This window comes from Pipra filicauda, unplaced genomic scaffold, assembly GCF_003945595.2.
Source record: "Pipra filicauda isolate LSUMZ 115617 unplaced genomic scaffold, ASM394559v2 scaffold77_size3566232_pilon, whole genome shotgun sequence".
Classification (NCBI taxonomy): domain Eukaryota; kingdom Metazoa; phylum Chordata; class Aves; order Passeriformes; family Pipridae; genus Pipra; species Pipra filicauda.
Window position 1 is genome coordinate 1229081 of NW_024104953.1, and position 15308 is coordinate 1244388.

The 15308-nt window shown below is 39.5% G+C and overlaps 1 protein-coding gene across 6 annotated transcripts in view; it reads left to right on the top strand.

Annotated features, from left to right (window-relative positions):
* The window catches only part of PLCB4 (phospholipase C beta 4), a 169228-nt gene that overhangs the window by 141427 nt on the left and 12493 nt on the right, over positions 1-15308 (top strand). For all 6 annotated transcript variants that reach the window (XM_039389842.1, XM_039389843.1, XM_027747994.2 and 3 more), the window contains 3 exons: positions 5043-5158; positions 9520-9595; positions 14895-15070. In XM_039389842.1, the coding sequence (XP_039245776.1) occupies positions 5043-5158; positions 9520-9595; positions 14895-15070 (368 nt within the window). The remainder of the gene's footprint in view (positions 1-5042; positions 5159-9519; positions 9596-14894; positions 15071-15308) is intronic.

Consider the following 15308-nt stretch of genomic DNA (forward strand, 5'->3'; position numbering starts at 1 on the left):
CCTTTTTCAGGTAATGATTTTATCAGCTCCCTCTTGCATGGCATATTGACAGGCAGCTCAGAAGGAAAAGGCAGTAATGATGAGAGACGGTGCTGCATCGAAGACAGGCACTGGAGAAGCTGCAAAATGGCCAAAGAGAACTGGAATGTGGAGCTGAAAAATGAAATGCCCTGGTCCTTTTTGTTTGTATCTGTGTTAACCACTTCTTTTGCTTGATACTGTTGGCAATGATGTGCCAATTACATACAGCACTGTCAGAAATATACTTTATATTAGAAAATCACAGCCAGTTTTCTCCTGCTCTTTATCATTAGAAAACATTACTCTTGTTACAGAAGGAGGCATAAAAAGTGAAGAAAATAGCTGAAGTTCTGAATTTTGGCAGTACATGCAAATCCATTTTGGGCTTTTGGGGTAGATTGCTCTCCTTGATAGCAGATTTCGTTGCAAATCTGACACAGAGTAGTTGCCTGGGCATTTTTAATACCAGTCTTTGTGTTTATTTTAATGATTGTTTGGGAGTACAATGTAGTATGGAGAAATTGCTTTCGGTAATTGGCATGTTTTGTGGGGCTCTTATTATTAAAAACTGTGTAACAAAACTAAATAGTTACATTTCAGAATCCTTACTGACTCTGCAGAGGCAAAATGAGTGACTTTGTGTTGTGTGCAAAGCCCATGCCCAATAAGTGTCTGTCACCCACACTTCTTGACATGAACAGTTTCTAGACCTTCATAGGGTTAATTTGGGGAGGGCTTCTTATTTTTAAACACTAATTTGTCATTTCCTTGTCCAACCTCCATCAGTTTGCTGTAGAAATGGTGCTGTGGTTATGTAGGAAACAGGCATACTCAGTGGTGTCTCTCTGATACACGTGACCCACGGTAGTGGAAGGATATTTTAGCCAAGACTGTGCTTACTAATATTAAAAAAAAAAGAAGATCCATCTGTTCAGGCTTGCACTTGCTTCCTCTAATCTGAGGAAAAAATTGCCAGCCACAATCTGAAACTGCTGTGCACTCAGAAGGGCTTTCAGCATTAGCTCAAGCACAGCTATTTGATGTCTGAGCCAGCCTGTGTCCTGCTGGTCTTAAGTACACACTGCAAGTCTGTCCTAACAAGAAAGTGCCTGCCTAGAGCATGCCCTGCTAAAAGGGCAGCTTCTGGAATGTAGAGAGTCTGAGCAGGAAAGTGCAACCAAGTTAGCTCAGAGATGATCTTAGTGCTGTACTCACCACTGTTCTTAATGCATTTCATCAGCTGGGCTGGAGCAGGAGAGCTGTGCAGTTAGTTATCCATGATCAGCTGGAGGAACCCTGTGTACTAAGCAGACTGAACTTAAAAGTTCCAGAAATAGGCACACTCTCATTTAACCATAAACATTCCAGAGATCTGGAGGAATAAGTAAACAGATGGTTTACTGCTCGATGTAGAGAAGCAGTAGCAGCTCCTCTGAAATCCTGGCTGGTGGAGGTTGGTTGCTTGTATGAAAACACATCATTTGTTTTGTCAGGGGATAGAACTGATACAGATACCACATTTCCAGATTAATACAAATTTACCTGGAGCCAAGGCTTTTCAGAGCACAGCACACTCTGTCAGTGTATTTCTTTGATGCTATCTTTCCTTTATTTACCTCCGTTGAGTGTTTCAGCCGTTTTGACTCCAGCAGCTAGGATAACATTCTCCTAAAATCCCTCTGCATATTATTACTAATTGGTTTTTCATCATGGCAGAGCTCCTTAGAGCTGTAATACCCAGTGTACACACACAGAGACACATTGCACACTATGGCTTCTCTTTAGGATGGTTTTGCTATTAATCCATTTTTTTCAAAAGAGGGATGTTTGGGCAGGTGGAGATAAAGTCTCCACTGTTTGTTTTTTCACTTTTGTGTAGGAAAAATAAGACTTCTAGTCTAACTAGGGTAGAGATCATTAGACTGTCAGAAAGGTCACTCTTCTTAGTGACCAAACCCTCTGCTTAGTTTGTGCCCTGGCTACGAAGGAAGAAAGAGTTCAAGGGGGCAGAGTGAATATTCTCCAGGTTGGTTTAGTCTCTAAAAACTAAGTCTGCACATGTTGCTGTTGGGATTGCTGAAGAGCAGATGATTGCTCTTGATCCAAACCTCAGCCCATTTTGAAGCTATCAGCCTGTAGTATTCCTTGTGTTTGGCTTTTGAAAAACACTGGCAAATTAATGGAATTGTCACCATTAAAAAAACCTCCATGCAAGGAATAACTTCTCTTAGTTCTGGTAACCTGTGCTTTTGGTAATTTTAAAATAATATGTACAGCCACTCCTGCATATTGCAAAAATGCTTTTCTTTAAATAATGCATCCACAAACAAACCTCAGCTGCTTTTGAAGTATTTCCTACCTACATTCCCTGAAGTAATTGTAACCTCCCAGTATGAATATTACTGTGCAGCTGCAGAACAGCTGATATGTCTGAATGATGTCCATTGGTCTATATCTCTTTTTTTATCAAGTTAGATCTTGAGCACTGTTTAGGTAAATGATCTGGGGTGGCATCACAAGCAGATATAAAGCTATAAAGGCGAGGAGATGGACATATAAAAGCATCTCAGTCACTGACTTCATCTGTTAGCAGCCTGCTTTTATGGGCCCCTACTGAATTTCAATATTTTACAGGAGTGCCACATAGTTTCTGTGCTTTTTTGAGCTAGACAGAAAAGGGAGGAGAGTGAGGGATTATTTTGATATATTCTCTAACAGACAGCAACCCAACAGATGATTGTGGTGCACAGTTCCAGGAGTTTCAGACATGACAGGGATAGTCACAAATGCCACTTAAGGAATTTGATATGGCTCTAGATGGCAACAGAATTGTGTAATTACCACCCAAAAATATAAATCCCATCTCCTGCATCTTCATACTAACACTGAATATAGATGCGATGTTTGAATTAAAGCCTAGTAAAAAAGAACATTAAAAATATCTCCATTTCAGAGTGCAAAAGCAACAGTACAAGAGTATGGGACTGTAGATTAGTAAAGTTTTGCAACATGGACTGTTGATTTGGAAGTAATAGATCCTTCTTTTTATTTCCTCATTCTTGTATTCTGTAATGACAACTCTCTAGACCTCAGTTTTCAGTTGTACACAGTATATGACTCTTTACCCTTTCCCATGGATACTCTTGCTGTGATTTGAGTCTTTTTATATCAATTAAATGGCTTCTCAGAACCCTGGCAAAACTGTGGCTTTGGTTTGTAATGGCATGTAATTTGTGAATATATTTATGTAAAAGGTGTGTGAATTCCAACTGGAAATTCAGCAGACTTGAGGAAATCATGAGACACGTCTCCCATATTAAATGGTGTTTCAGGGTTGAAGGTCCTGTAATTCAGGGAACCTCTGGCAGGGAGTTGACTCCTCATGCTCTTTGTGCCTTACCTGTGGAGGTTGTTAGCAGCCCATCTTCCTCTTCCAGCTCTGTTTATAGTGTGCACAAGCAAATCCATGTTCCGGGAACTGGGTGGGGGGAAGGAGCAGGGAAGAAAATGGGGGGATAGATCCATTTCACATGCAGGAGCTGTGTATGGGCAGTACACAGCAGTAGAGGAGATCTGCAGAAGGTTACAGGGGGGTTGTGATAAAGAGAGAAGGCTTAAATGATGGTTGTCCTGAGGGAAAAGCAGGAATTCCAGATTATGGAGGAGTGTCACACGAGTGGGCAGATGTCTCGCGCTTTGCAATGTTTGTGCTTAGTCTTTTCAGAGCAAGCATTGTATAGTTCTGCTCATTTAGAGGAGAGTGGGTGGTTTGAGAGATGTTCTCAGTCGCTTCACCTGTGTCTGGCTGGTGCTGTCAAGTTTATGTCATTCTTATGTTTTTTCCTGCCTGGTTAGTCACTGTAAATACTCCGCGGTGAAGCTGGAATGTTTTAATATTGACAGAGTCTTATTTGTTTCCCTTTAAATCCTCTGTAGAACAGAAAATTCAGTTCCCCACTCTAAATACAAAATTGGGAAGCTGTGTGTGTTCCCCAGGGAAGTGCCTGGCAGATGTTGGAGTGCTGGGGTACAGCCCAGGACTAAATTTTTAAGAGCATCGCAACATTTGCTTTAATGTTTTGGTAAAAGTGAGTGTAAAAGTATTTAATTAGTGTTTTTAGAGGAAGAAGCAGTGATAAGGCAAAGGTGTATAGAAAATAATAACAAAGAGCAGTAGAATAGCAAGCATAGAATAGATGCAAAATGAGCTATAGAACACAATAAAGTCCTGGAAGAGGCCATATTAATTAATGCAGTTCTTTTTGTCATGATTAGATAAAATGTGGAGCAACTGGATATTAATAAAATAACATAAATTAATGAACAGTTATTCCTATTGTAGTGTAAATTCAATATTCAGTGCTTTCTGTGCTAGCTAAATATTTGCATCATTATGAGCAGCTGGTCTGATAAAGGAGAATACGAAGTCAAGTTCAATAATGAAGTGTAAATGTAAGCACTAAGTGAAGTGTTTTGTTTCTGGTACAGTCTTGTAGTGGAAAGGAACTGTCTATATACACACCCAAGTGTTTAATATGCTTTTGTGAGTCATCTTTTTATCATAGGAAAAGTTTTTTCCTCCCCTTCCATAACTAACTAGCTATTTGAAATGCAGTGGCCAAGGGGCTGTCACTGTATTCAGTACGAGATACGTAGAGGAAGAGGGGAGTGGGTTGAAACTTGTTCTCCTTTGTGTTCAGAAACTTTGATCTGAGCTTGTAAATCGGATTTTTTACACTGCATTTAAATGGATATTTATTAAAAAATATTGGTTTTCCCATCATTATTTTGTTTTAGGGTATACCATATTTTTAAGGTTCACTGCAGGTCGTGATTTTTCAATCAAAGAAGAAATGTCATGGTGCTTATGGTGAAATATCTGGGATGTTTAATGTCAGATGGCTAAACCAGGTTAAATTCCATTGTCAGAGTTATCTGTTGGTACACTGATATTTTTTACACTGCAATAAAATGAAAAATTAAAAATCCAGCAACCTAATTGTTTTCCTTCTGTTTTCCAGGAGCACAGCGCTATGCAGAAGTTGCACTGCACCCAAATTGACAAAATAGTGGCCCAATATGATAAAGAAAAGGTATCATACGAGAAAATGTTAGAGAAGGCAATCAAGAAGAAGGGGTAAGATATTATTTTAATTTTTTTTTTTTTTTAGAATTAAAATAGATGTTATGCTTTTGTGGTCTGGAGTAAATAATTCGTAAAAAGGTCATTGAAATGAATGGATTGCAGCTTGAAGCAACATCCTCCCATCAAGCTGAGAATGAGATGTTTGAAGGCTTTAGCAGCAGGCCATAAATGCTGTACTCTCTTTGCCTTTCTCTTGTCTTCTGCTATCAGAGTTTTAACAGCAAAAGTGAAGGAGTTGCCCCGAAGTTTTCTCTCTGTGGTTTGATCTGGTCTCACTGCACTCCCCAGGGAACGTCACTCTTGTGTTCAGTGAGGTCCTCAATAGCCCTAATGACCAGAAAGTAGCAAAGATTTGATTTTTTGGGGGGAAAGCTGGCTTCTGAGTCCTGAATGGTTTAGAATAATAGAGTTTTGCTGTGCTGTTGAGTCAAAATATCTTTTTTTTTTTTTTTTTTTTTTTTAAATCCTTCAGGTCCTCAGCTAGGATAAATCAGTTCTACTCCTTTGGCTTGAGTGAAAATGTTTTGATTTGCAGTAGCTGATGGCCTGGGATATTATCTGTGTGAATCTCCTACTTGTCCCAGAAAGGTTCCTGGAAGATGCTGGGGGACTTTAATAAAATGTCTAATTCTAATTTGGAATTCAGTAGCAGGACCTGTTGCTGCCTTGCTGCTGTGGTGTAATCTGGCAGCAGTTTTTCCTTTCCACCTTTTGCCCTGTGACTGGCATTTCATGGAGACAGCAGGAATTAGTTTAGTTCTATATCCAGCTATCCTAATAGTTAGTCCTAATTTCATATTGTTGTCATCTGGCAACGAACTCACTCACTGAACACTGGACAGAGATGCCTGTTTGGCACTGGATTCTTCCACCAGTGCTTTTTATACAAATTATTTGGAATGGTGGTGGTTTTTTGAGTATGCATGTTGTAAACTTGCAACGGAACAGAAATAGAACTGTCAGAAGTAAACATGGTAAGGAGAATTCTCCTCACTAAATTATTGAAAGCTCACAAACTCTTTAAAAAGGTCATGTTGTTCTTTTTAGTCCAAGATAGGAGAACTGTAAGCACCCAAATATTTTTAATTCAGGCAGTTTCTTCCGGAAAATTACTACTTCTCCAAAGAGAGAGGGGACAGCTACAGAATGGATTGATTTAATGCGGCTTTAATTCAACTTCATTCAAAGTAACACAGCAAAAGCTTATTGATTACTTGGATTTATAATTAGAGTCAGGTTATTTACCGCAGTGACAGTGAACTAATCCATAGACATTACACCATAATTATTGTGGGGGAAGAAAGGCTTCCCTGTGCTCTGCAATTAAAGAATCTCAGTGTTCCTGTTGGACTGAGAAGCCAGTGGCTCTGCCTGTCTTGCCAAAACAGCAAAGGAAGGTGTATCAGAAAGTTAAGGATGGTAGTGACTGTCTCTGTGCAATAAATAGTAAACAGGAAGCTCTGCATAACAATGCTTTCAGAGTAACCCCAAATGGGACAAGTACCAACAGAGCTGATAATTTGATTCCCAGTTTGAGATCACTTCATTGGCTACTTGCTGCAGCTTTTCTTAATGTTATAACACTTATTCCATGGAAACCAAAGCCTTTATGATAGTTTTAAATTGTCAGTGAGTTAAAAAAAAAGTTGGAAATGACCGCTCCAGAAGCAGATGCACTACAAAGGCAAATACTGTTCCTTACCATGACTCCATACTTTCCATGGACTCCAGAGCTCTCAGTCATCTGATGGCTCTTTCAGTTTTACAAGAATAACTGTTGGTATCTAATTAACAACCAAATCAAAACCAGTATCAACACAGACCTTCTGTGAAAACACTTTTTAATTCTGTATCCAAATATTTTGGCTTCCTTCAAGGTCTTTGCATATGCAGCCCTGGAAGCCCATTCAGCAAGGTGCTTTGGCACATCCCAGCTGTGCAGTGTACTAAAGGACATGCTTAAAAGTGGACACATTGGTTGGGACTTAAAAATTTTATTGAACTTAAATGACCTGATGAATCCAGAGTCCTGGGTTCAGTGAGTGCAGGACCTGCTCCATTTCCTTGGCTGTCATTTTGGAACCTTTGCAAGCAATAAAAGTTGTAAAAGAGCATGTAAAACATGTTTTCAAGACTTTAATTCTGAAAGTGACAGTTATTTCCTGACAAAAAGGCTTCTGATAGGTGTATAGAGGACTTTCTCTTCTGATCTTGTGCAGGTTTTTTGTGGTCTGTTTCTGCCACATGGTGTGACAAATGTCAACTGCATATTGTTCAGCAAAGTAGAATTTTTTAATCACATGCTAATTCTCTGACAGATGGACAGGATTTTGCTCCCTGTGCTATTTCTGTCATACACTTCAAATGCTTAAAAATATCAGAGAGGCTTATGGGCATAGGTGTGTTTGTGTTCCCACTCTGAAATGGAGTGAGGGCATGAAGATCCTCCTGATTTACTCAGACTGTCCAGAAATTAAACTGTCTGTGTTTGAGCAGGGATATGTGACCCTGGGCTGCACTGTCCTGGGTCTTTGTTCCCAGCTGTGACTTGATGGTTTAACTGTGGACTCTTCCACTGCAGCTGAAGGCAATTCCCTTATGTCCAGTGTCCAAACTGGCTGGAAGTTGCCTTGAGATATCCTGAAAGCTGTGTTTCCAGGGAAGGGATCAGCTGGTGGTTTTGATGTCTGGGATTCTGAAAGTCTAGTGATTGAACTAATTAGACTGATCTGGGATAAAATATGTTTGATTTACTCTTTCACAGTGTATGACAAATCATACATTCCTTACAGCCAGACTGATCATGGCTACCCACATGGATAATCAAATTCCTTCCAGCTGTTGTTTTTCAGGCAGAGGTAACAGTGGTCAGAACCTCTGCTTATGACTTTAGATTACTTCTAAAGTGTCAAAAGAGTGTTATAAATATCTACAAAATTTCCCTTGCTATGGCTAGAAAATAAATGACTAATCCTTCTGGTGACCCTGGGGAACACAAGACAAACCACACTACTCTATTTTCAGTAAGGGCTGACCTGGTACTGCTTGATGATAAAATTTTCAGCCATTTTCCCTAAGTTTAGCAGAACTTCAATAAAAAAGTAGGATTTAAAGTTGTTAAGGGTTTCGTAAGTCTTCTTTCTTGGAGCAAACATGTATTAATGTTTCTTTAGTCAAGCAGTGACCGTTCTTATTAGGGCCAGCTGCAGGTGATAAATGAACATGGCTCCATCCCCTCAGTGGAGTTTGTACCACTTTGCATCAGTGAATAATCTGACACAGAAATATTACAGTGATGTTAAAGTAGACCTCTCTCGATATATTGTATTATTCCAGACAAAATAACAGAGACTTGCACTGTGTGAATTTGTATTCTGTTGTAAAAACCCTTCACTGGAAAAAGATTGTTAATGATGGAGCTTGTCAGCCTTCAAAACCGTATTGACTCTGGTGAGGCAGTAATTGAAATTCCTGTTGTAGCTGCAGTGGAATAGTTTTTGTCCCACCCAGTGCACAGCCTGAGTAATTGGGCTTAGTGGAGGCAGTTCTGTGGGTGAGAGGTAGAAGCCATCCATCTCCTAACCCACAGGCACGTCAGGGGAGCTTCAGGATGGCCTTCTCCAGGCTTTTTGCCAGCCTGTTCTTGGAATCACGCGCTCCTCCTGCATTAAACAAGCTTTGAAACCGGTATGCAACCCCCTTAACACTTGACCCAAACACAAGGTCTTGTTGCAGGAGTGAGGGATGTCTTCAAGATTCACTGCTTTCCAAGTCATATAAGGTATCCAATGGCTTGGATTCATCCAAGTGGGTTGGTGTGGTCCAGCGCTTTCTTTGCAACCCATTCACTTCTGTTTTCTCACAGAGGGACACCTACATTTTCAATAGGTGTTCAATTTAGGGTTCCCAGAGCGCCCTGTGAGGTAATTAATCAAGTGACTTCTTTTTTCTCTTCCTCAAATGAAATAAAAGTAGCAAAATTATTTTTAAAACAGAGTAAAACCATGGCAAGGCAGTGAATATGCCTGGAAGTTTTCAGGCAGAAACTGCTTTTTCTTGGCAAGATATTTTAAGCCTGGAAAAGGAACCAAGTATCATAAATGGAGATGCCTGACACATCCTCAGCAATAGAATAAATGCAGGGCCAATCCAGAATTAATCATGTGGTGTTTGAATTGAATGATCATTAATCCAACAATATTTTGTAAGTTGTGAATAAATTGCCAGAAGAAATAATTTCATTCCAATACACTGCAGCACTTCAACTTTGATTAACATTTTAATTAGTAAGAGCTGACTGAATGGGGAGATGTTTAACTTGTGGCACACATTTGCAATTTTCCTTTTTTTAGGGGAAGTAATTGTGTTGAATTGAAGAAAGAAACGGAAATTAAAATTCAGACACTAACATCAGATCACAAATCTAAGGTAAGCAAACAGCCAATTTTAACACATGCAACATCTGAAAGGGAGATTTTGAGACCCAACTGGTAGTTAATTTTCTTGGAAGCATATGAATGATTTTCAGCAATAATAACATGTTGAAAAGAATGGGAGTAATTGAGTGTCTAAAAGTGTTTCTTAAAAGAATTTTTAAAAGCAGCATCAATTTCCTGCTGTTTTGAATTGAAGAAAGTGCCATATTCATTCCTCGTGAAGCAAAACTGGTCATTTGTGTTGGTTTTAGCTAAACAGAGAGAATATGTGTTATATGAAATTTGGATGCTAAGTACTTTCCCAAAATATATACATAGAGAAGTGTCTTTTTCGTTTTCCATCGTTGTCGCTGTGGACATTTGCTGGTCTGTCTCTTGGGGAGGAGGAGCCCAAGTTGCTCTTGAACTAAGTGCCTTCTTATTTCTAGTAATTTTTTTCCCCCCTTGTGTAGTGGCTTTGTTTTCTTCAAGGTGCTGGAGAATGAAGGTGCTCTGGGAGTCAACTTCCATTCATTTGGAAAAGCTGTTCTCAAGCTCCTGGCTCACACCAAGCTGCTTAGAGCTGCTTCCTCTGTACTCCTGTACCACTGCTGTGTTCTCTGACTTCCTATTCCCTTTGGAAGTTTTATCCGTGACTTGCTGACATGCTTTCAAGTTTCTGAAAGATATCCAGACTAGAGGGTGGCAGGGACACCAGAAGGCTCATCCATGTGCAAAAACATCTCCAGGGAGAAGAGCGTGCTGGAGACTGACCCCAGTAAAAGCTGAAACCTGTGAAAAGAATCAGACAAGTATAGAAAATACTAACAAACACAGCCACATCTTTGAGGCTAGAATAAGTTAATGTTCATCTTGTCTTCTTTTAACTTTATTCTTTGGTTTTATTATTCCATGTGGAGAAGATCTTGGTTTTCTAAACAAGGTTGCTTTCTTGTTGCTGCCCTCTCAGCTGAACACGGAGCGAGCCCCCAGGGATAAAGCCTAATGTGCTCTCTTATCTCCCCGTCTTCTTCCCCCATGAAAAGTCCAGAACTGTTGCCTTAAATAAAACCAAATTTGTTGGCAACCTAGAAAATACAAAATTCATTAATCTCTTAGTGAAATAAACTCTCTGAGGAGCACTAGCTCCTAATCATCCAGACATAAGCTCCAAAACTCAATTGAAGTTATATTATATAGAAAATTCTTTGCTGTGGTCCCTGCTTCTCACCTGTGTCATTCACAGTCTGGAGTTAAGAGGTGTCATTTGTACACAAGGGACATCCAAATCTTCATTAGTCTTCCAAATCCAACAAATGTGACTCATGTTCTCCCTTTCCACAAATATATGCAGTTTCTGAGCTGTTTTCCTTTTAAAATCCTGCTTTCAGACTGGTTCCCTTCAATTTAATCCATATCTGGGGAAAAAAAAGATTGAATTTTGTCCACTCCCCTGTGAGGTTTTAGGATGACATTTTGAAAGGAGACTTAAATGTAAGACTCAAATATAAGACTTGAAATGCCAAGCTTCTGTGTACTGGATAATTCCCAAAGAACTCTTCTGTAAGTCATCTGCCTCTCTGGTTTTCTCTAGTGATTTTCAGTGTCTTGCTCACTGTGGTTCCATCAAAATCATCCGGATTATTTACTGACTTCTTTTGTTTCAGTTTCCTTGTGTAGGCCCTTGAATTATTCCTGGAGATCATTCAAAGGTTTGCGAGCAACAGGTTGGAAAACAGTGCCCAAGACCATTGGGAAATTAACTTTTATCTTAGATGAATGTAGGTGCAATTAAATTAGATTAAATTCTGAGATGCTGACTGCATTACACTGATATACTGGGAGTTTGATTAATTAACAGTTGTTCAGCATTTCACAGCATTTGGCCCACTAATTTTGATATCAGATTGGAACATGATTCAGCTTTAATTACAGCTCATGTCCTCCAGCGCAGCTCTGTACCACAATATGCATGTATACCTTTAACACCAGAGACCTTTTCATCTAACAAAACTCCTCCTGTCATGAGGAAACATCCAGCCCAAGTTTGACATAAAATATTTAAATTAGATCTGAATGTCCCAACGTGTACTTCACACACGATTAACGTAGCAAATGCTAATTACTCCCCTGCATTAGAAAAGTGGGTCCCAATATCAAGCAGGCAGAGGATGAAAAGGCAAAAAAGGAAAGATTACTTCAAAGATCATTCCTGCTTGAATTTAGTGACTAAACAAACATCCTGCATATATGCTGTGCAAAATAAAGTTCCTTATCAAGATTTTAATTAGTCTCTTGGGCCTACTGAAGGAACAGATGAAAAGACAGGCTGGCAAACAGAGTCTGTAGAACAGGAAAGAGAGAAGTTAGCTAATGGTTATTTTTTCCTATCCTTTAGGACAGGCAACACTGCTTTAATAGTGGAAAGCAGTAGAACAAGAGCACATCCCAGTGAAAATGAAATAGTAATTTTAACTATGATGCTAGTAAATTGGAGAAAAGCAGGGAGGTACTCTGAGTTTGCTACATCTGAACTTTGAAGTGTAACACAGATCCGCAGCAAAATTGGATTTCAGATGTTTTAATGGCCATGAGTTCTAAGTTCTTCTGAATCTGAGTCAAATTTAAAGTCTTCTAACTGGTGTTTGGCACGTCCCTTACATCCTTCTCATCAGGTTATATCTTGCTGCACCTGAAATGAGACTCCTGGCTTGGTGGATATGTAATTTAAAGGAAAGCTTCTCTTTCTCTCACATCCCTGGACAAAAACTCATAAACAAGTTTTGTTTATGGATTCTGGAATTAGCAGCACACCACTGGCACATCTGTCCGTGAACAGAGGCAGGGGTTTTGTGATTCTTACTTCCTTCTCAGGTTAAATACTGAAGGTACTGTAGTGCTTGCTGTAGTCTCCTTGCAGGGTTCCTCTTTGGGAGTTGGAATCCATGATCCTTATGGATCCTTCCATCTTGAGATATGATTCTTTGGTATCAGTGTACCTGAGATACAGAATTCCTGCCTTCACACTCCTCTGTAGTTTATAACATTAACCATTTAAAAATAATTATCACTTTACTCATTTGCAACAAGCCCTTGAGTCTTTGTTTCCCTGCATTTACTTGGGCCCTGTAAATACTCTTTGCAGCTAAGTCACTAAAGACTTGCTTTCACCAGGGCTTCCACTATTTATACATCTATTTGTTTCACTATTTTATTGTCATGCTTCTTTTTTTTTATGCAAAGTTTGTTTTGCATTTTCTCTACAGCATAAGGAGGCTTTAAGTAGAGGAACACACTTTTTTGTTTACTGGAATGCCTGCCTGTCATTTTAGGGTGATGTAAAACTGTGCCTAGAAATCAGAGCTCATATGTTAATATCCTCTGCACTTCCTAATATTTAAATTAATGTGGAACACAGTCCTAAGTGGCAGACTGTTTGGGAGAGTCACACAGCAGCAAGCAGTGGAGGAAAACACTTGGCCTGCTCCCTGAGTCATATAATAGTACTTGTCTTTTTTAAATATTAGTACTTTCAAACATTCTAATTTATACTTTCTGCTTTCTGGGTGGTCCCTCTTCTGCTGTGGTCCCAGTTACACCCAGGACTTTGGATCCATCCACCTGTCCTTTTTTTCCTTCAAGTCATGGATAGAGCTGACTCCGTCTGGAAACTTTGCATTGAAAATAAATAAGGAACAAGGTTTCCTAAGAACTTCAGCCATGACCTTTAGCTCTCCTAAGTCCACTCTAGGTCTCCCTTGGTCCTAACCGAAGTGCCTTAGGTGTGTGCCAGAGGAGAGCTGGAGTGTCTGCCCTGCAACCTTTCAAAAACTCCATCTGAAAAATTAGTTTCTCTTCCTTACCAAAATCCAAGCATTTATTTTGACTCATTTTAAAATTGAATCCTCCTGTTTTTCTGGCTCTGAAGGCAGTACTGCCTCATGAACATCTTACTGAAAACACTACTCCCACTGACTGCTCCACATCCTTCATATCATTTCATAGTTGACAGGCTCTGGCTTAGTAGTACATCTACCCACGAGCACAAAAATAAGCATAGCTCATTTTTTTGGAGGTACACTCACTCTTAAACACCCTGATGATCTAGACCTGTATTAGTCGTACCAACTTCTGCCTCAAAAGGCTTTTGTTGTTTTCTGACAGCTGCAGAAAACTCCAGTTTGTTCTCCATCAGCTGCTTCTGCCTCCAGCCCTACCTGTTTTGATATGGGACCACTGTTTAGCTGTAGTTAAATGCAAATCTGGTTTTTTGGTGGTGGTGACCCTGATCTGTTCCAAAATTATTTGCCTTTTTTTTTCATTAGGGGTCCAGATTTAATAGGCAACGTGAGCTTTTGTGTAAGAGGGCCTTCAGAGGAGCTGAAATACTGGCATCAGTCTCTCACTTTCTGAGCAATATTGATGCAATTTTTGATATAAAAGATCAAATTTACTTTGGTAGAAGATGACCTAGATGTTATTAATTACTATAGTAGCAGTTGAAATGATTACCTGAAAATAGATTTATTGGGAAGCATATTTTATATACCATCTATGGAAAAGTAGGATAGCATGTCAAAATACCCAAGGATAATTATTAAAGGATAATAAAACATATCTTTCTATTAGCTGCTTTTCGAAATCATTGAGTGTGATATGTTATTATAATAACAACTCTGGTGATTTAGACTTCTTAATATTGTCTCTTGGGAACATTCCAAAACTTTAATCTCATTATTCTTGTGAGTCTTGGGAGATAAGGAAGAGAAGAAACCTTGTCAGATTCCCTGCTGACTTAATGAATATCAAACAAAGATATGTAGCCCATCTTCAGTTTCAGGTTGTATTAAACACAGGATTTCTCTGTAAACTGACTGTGTGTGTAAAACTGTCTCCACAAAATGAAAGACTGTCTCACTAGGTTTTTCCATTTTTAAGTTCAGAACTTTTAATATATATTTTTTTTCTTGGCAACCAAAAAGGTCAAACCGTTTTATTATGAACTCAGTGTTAGAGAAGGTTTTAAAATAAGGGTAGTACAGTCAAGAGCTTTTCTATTTAGGGCACATCAGATAATAGTGTCCTGATAGTAGGGATTAGTTTACATCTGGTTTTATAGTAGGTGGTAGTGTCCTTGGTGGCTTTGCTACCTTATGAGGCAACTTCATTAGTGTAACTTCATTTTTCGCAATTTAGCTGCATTCTTTACAACCTGTTTTATGATTGTCTTTGCATCATCTTCAGCAGCAGGAAGAGTTGATCTCCCAGCCTATCTGAGCACGTCTAACAAAGCTGCTGTTACTTCCCCCCAGGTCAAGGAGATCGTGGCTCAGCACACTAAAGAGTGGTCCGAGATGATCAACACGCACAGCGCCGAAGAGCAAGAGATCCGTGACCTGCACTTGAACCAACAGTGTGAACTACTGAAGAAACTGCTGATTAATGCTCATGAACAACAAACCCAGCAGCTGAAGTTTTCCCATGACAGGTGAGCAGGGCAGTGCTACCTGATGATGTGGTTTGTGTCTGCTTTGGGTTATGGTTTACTTTTAGTGTTGGCGGCTCTGTACTGCTGTCAGGGATACTGGGCTGAATGCATGGGAGAAGTAAAAGAAGTGATCAGACAAGGTTTAGGGAGGTGAAGGAATGTGCTTCTTAGCTGGTTTCGATTATCTGAACTTCATTAAAGGCAGCAGATGCAATGGGAGTTTGCATCGACTTTCCCC